General features: G+C 49.0%; 1 protein-coding gene across 1 annotated transcript; it reads right to left on the bottom strand.

Annotated features, from left to right (window-relative positions):
- Window positions 1-123: 123 nt before the first annotated feature.
- On the bottom strand, window positions 124-3,553 carry LOC103375830 (uncharacterized protein KIAA0930-like; the record flags this gene model as incomplete). Its single annotated transcript, XM_008306141.1, has 6 exons — window positions 124-279; window positions 361-520; window positions 1,075-1,263; window positions 1,502-1,642; window positions 3,260-3,361; window positions 3,445-3,553. Coding segments are annotated over 6 exons (857 nt in total), but the record flags the coding sequence as incomplete, so codon positions are not given.
- Window positions 3,554-3,952: the final 399 nt, after the last annotated feature.

The following is a 3,952-nucleotide window of genomic DNA, read 5'->3' as shown; positions in this document are numbered from 1 at the left end:
AAAGTGATAGAGAAATGCTAACTTTTCCCATATTTTCAGTACTTCCAGCTGTTCGCCTGCACAGGCCAGTCTGGTGATGTGATGCAGCATGTACAGGTGTGCACAGGTGTGCAGAGCTCTTACCTGTGGTGATGCGGTGCAGCGGCAGGGTGACGTAGGTCAGGTGAGAGTAGAGCAGGAAGTAATCTTCAGCTCGGTTGAGTTTGAGCCAGGATCCGACCAGAGAGCGTCCGGTTCCCGACAGAGAGCGAGAGCGAAGGTTGGTGGTGGTGTGAAGATCTGACAGAGACCCAAAAATAAGGAGAAAACTTTATTTACAAAGAACCTAACGGAACATCAAACCCAAACTGAGGTGTGTACCTTCGTCTTCCTCCTCCCTGAAGAACTCCTCGCTGTCATTAGCAGAGTGAGACTTCTTCATCTCAGCGATCCGGTTTCGGGGCATCTTACGCCTCAGAGAAGGAGAGAAGAAGGAGGGCCGGTTCCTCTCGGGGGTGGGAGGAGTGCTGAAGGACGTCACCTGAGACCACAGACAGGTAGATTCCACATCAGCCACTTCACAGGAAGCTGAGAGGCAGCTTTATCTGAAACTAGCAGAGTGTCTTCATTTCTTGGAGAGCTTCCTGGAAATAATTGTGCAGCTTGACGTATATTTAGAAGAAAAACTGGAGACGTGCTCCATTTACAGCTTTATTCATTCATTTTTCAGCAGTTCTGAGTCGTCCTGTCCTACTTTATAAACATCACATCAGTCTGCAGGTTCTGATCGCTGTTGTCGGATCAATAATCAGAGCATCACTTCCTGTTGAACTCAGATCAGACGTCTGTCACACTGAGACTATTAAAAGATGCAGATTCAGTCCAGCAGCATCTATTATTGATATGACCTGATTTCTTTGTGCAGTTCTGCTGAGCACTCGGCTGTTTCTGGGTTTTGCTGGTTCTTCTTGTGTTCAGACTAGCAGAAGTGAAACACATCAGAGGAAGTCTGACTTCCTGTTGTGAGCAGCGAGCTGAAGACTGCTGGACTCTGAACCACCAACGGATCTATTTCCCGGTGAAGTCCGTCCTCACCCTCTCGTGCATCGGGGACACCTGGTCCTCCTCGGTGCCGCAGGGCGACGTGTCCCCGGTGGGCACCCGGCTCACGGCCATCTCAGCGTGGCCCTTCCCCTGAGGACCCTTCATCCGCACAAACTCCATATTGTTGTATTTGTAGAAGCCAAAAGACATTCGCTGGGCCATCTTAGCGGCGACGCTAACCTGCAGCAGCAACACACATCAGATCACATTAGCCAACGGCTAACAATGATTAAATGCTAACATTAACCAACAGCTGCTAACATGAGCCTACTGCTAACTCTCTGTTTTATTACCACACGCTTACAAACCTGCAGACTTTTCCTCCTTCTTAGCTGGACTTTGGAAACGACACTTAGTGTTAGCATGCCAACGAGCTACACTAGGATGTTGTTGTTAGCAGTTTGCTAACTCTGCTCACCCGGTTGTCGTAGACCTTCTTGAGCGCCTCGTAGCGGATCGATCCCTGGAAGATGACGCCCTGGAAGGTGTTGCTCTTGTCGCTGGCCACCAGCTCCACACAAACCATCTCACCTTCTCCCACCGTCATATCGCTGAACACCTGCAGCGACACGGTCACATGAATACACCTGCACAGACCGACCAATCACAGCCCACAGCTCCTTCTGTCTGTGCTTGTGAGGAAACAAAGATGGCTGCTGCAGTCATTTCTCTCTCTAAAGGCACAATAAGCTGAACACGTGTTCATTTTGTCCCTGAAAAGAAATCTGGTGTTTTTCACTGCAGTCGACCTGAAAACGAGGCGTTAGTGCAGAAACTCGTTAACGGGACTCAGACAGCTTCAGCAGTCTGAATGTAAGTCAGTCTGGTTATAACGTCCAAGCAGGAAGCAGCTGGTGGGAGCTCACAGCAGCCACGCCGCTGACAGGTCAGCTGACGCTTCGCTTCCTGATGTGGAGACCAAGTGACACCGCATCACATTTATTCAATTAAAAAAGCTGGAGGACGTTTTGTCAGCTCAAATGTTGAATTAACGCGATAAAACCTGCTGATACTAATGAGGAAGTAGGAGAGGGACCTTCGCGAACAAATACCTCGTAATCCCATGATTAGAACGGGTTAGTGGGAGCGTGGAAGGACCGAGCTGTGGTTCTGACGTTTAACTGGTTTATGATGCTGACGAGTAAGAAATAAAAACATTTCTGATGCATCGTTAGAGGCAGAGCTGGAACAAGAACTCTGATATTAAAGTAAAAGTACCGACACCACAGAGGAGAAACACTGGGACAAGGATTTAGTGTTTACTGAAGGAAAAGCACCAAGTGTCGGCTTCCACTGATCAGGAGGAAGTCCAACCTGTGAATAAGTGGAAGCAAAGAAGCGTGTTCCTGTAAAGCGTCTCCTGTCTGGGTCAGCGGCGTTCGTCAGAGTCTGAAGCTCGGTCCTGATCAGGAATATCAACCAACACACATTTATCTGGTGCTGAACTGGAGGCAGCAGCTCAGTGAGTGGGCTGAAGGTTAGAGATGATCCGTGGAGCTTCTTCTGCTCTGAGACGTGAAGAACAAACCCTCAGACTGACTCCTGTGTCTGCAGCAGATCTGTTCACGTCTGTTATGTAACTCTGAACACGCTCTGAAGTGAGAAAGAGCGTCATCAGGTTTGGTCTCTGCTGTGCAACGTGACCACTGAAGGAGCAGAGTTCTGTCTGGGCTGTCCGGTTGGTGGACCATTGACAATTTTCTGTGTTTCTACATAAGAATGTCCTGAAACGTGAGCAGACGTCAGGACAACCAGCCGTCTTTGTGCCTCCGTGCAGATTTGAACGATCCCCGTTAGAAACAACAGCCGCTGATCAGCGTCACATTCGTCTCAGTGACGTGGCATCATTCCCCCAATGAAGTAGAACAGGCCCGTCTCCCTTCATCGGGTCTGTTTGTCTACTTGCTGAACGCTCAAAGTGTCCGTCGGCTCTGTGAAGGTTTCGTTTTCGGACGCTGGACTTTCTGTTTGTCTACATACGAAAAATAACGACGACATTAAATAAAGAAAAGCAGCAAATCCTCCGTCAGAGGCTCAGCTGTTCTCTGTGAACCAACATGTCTGAGCTGTTCTACAGGTGGCTTTTAAAACACCTGCCCAGGTGAGTCCAGGTGTCGGATCAGCGAGGCAGCAAAAACTAAACGCTGGATGTGAGATCAGAATGAAGCTCCCTTACCTCCTCGAAGTTGTCAATCATGAAGAAGATGTTGGGGTAGCTCATCTTGGACTCCTCCCCTTTGCTGTCCATGGCGTGTTTACTGGGAGACGCAAACACTTCCTGTCAGGTGACAGACACAGCACCAATCAGAGACTAGCTCAAAGGTAGCATTTTAATGGAGCTAACAGCTAGCGGTTTCCTACCTGACACTTCTTCTTGTGGATGTGGATGTCTCCTGCGTCTGAGCGCGTGCAGACGGCGCATGTCACCACGTAGTCCAGCTGGAAGGAGGCAGGTGTCAGGTGAGTGTTACTGGTTCAGACCGGTTCATCCCACCTGGTGGCTGACACGTCCCCTGAGCTCTCACTTAGCAGATTTATTAGATGTGAACATCACGGAGTCACCGTCTGAGACCGAGTCAGCACCAGAACTCTAATGAGTTCAGCACAACCAGCAGAAACCAACTTTAAAGAACCAGCTTAAAGTTCAGAACAGGTCTGAAACCAGTCCGACATACACAGTCTGACACCAAGTCAGAAACCTGACCCAAAAGGAAACTGGGTCTAAAGCCAACACTAAACCAGTAAACACCCACTGTAAAACCAGTCCAGAAACCGGTCTAAACTGGCTCAAACCAAGTCTAAAACCAGTCCAGAAACTGGTCTAAACCGGTTCAAACCAAGTCTAAAACCAGTCCAGAAACTGGTCTAA

Source organism: Stegastes partitus, unplaced genomic scaffold (assembly GCF_000690725.1).
Source record: "Stegastes partitus isolate 25-593 unplaced genomic scaffold, Stegastes_partitus-1.0.2 Scaffold3032, whole genome shotgun sequence".
Taxonomy (NCBI): domain Eukaryota; kingdom Metazoa; phylum Chordata; class Actinopteri; family Pomacentridae; genus Stegastes; species Stegastes partitus.
This window is presented reverse-complemented; position numbering and strand designations above follow the sequence as displayed.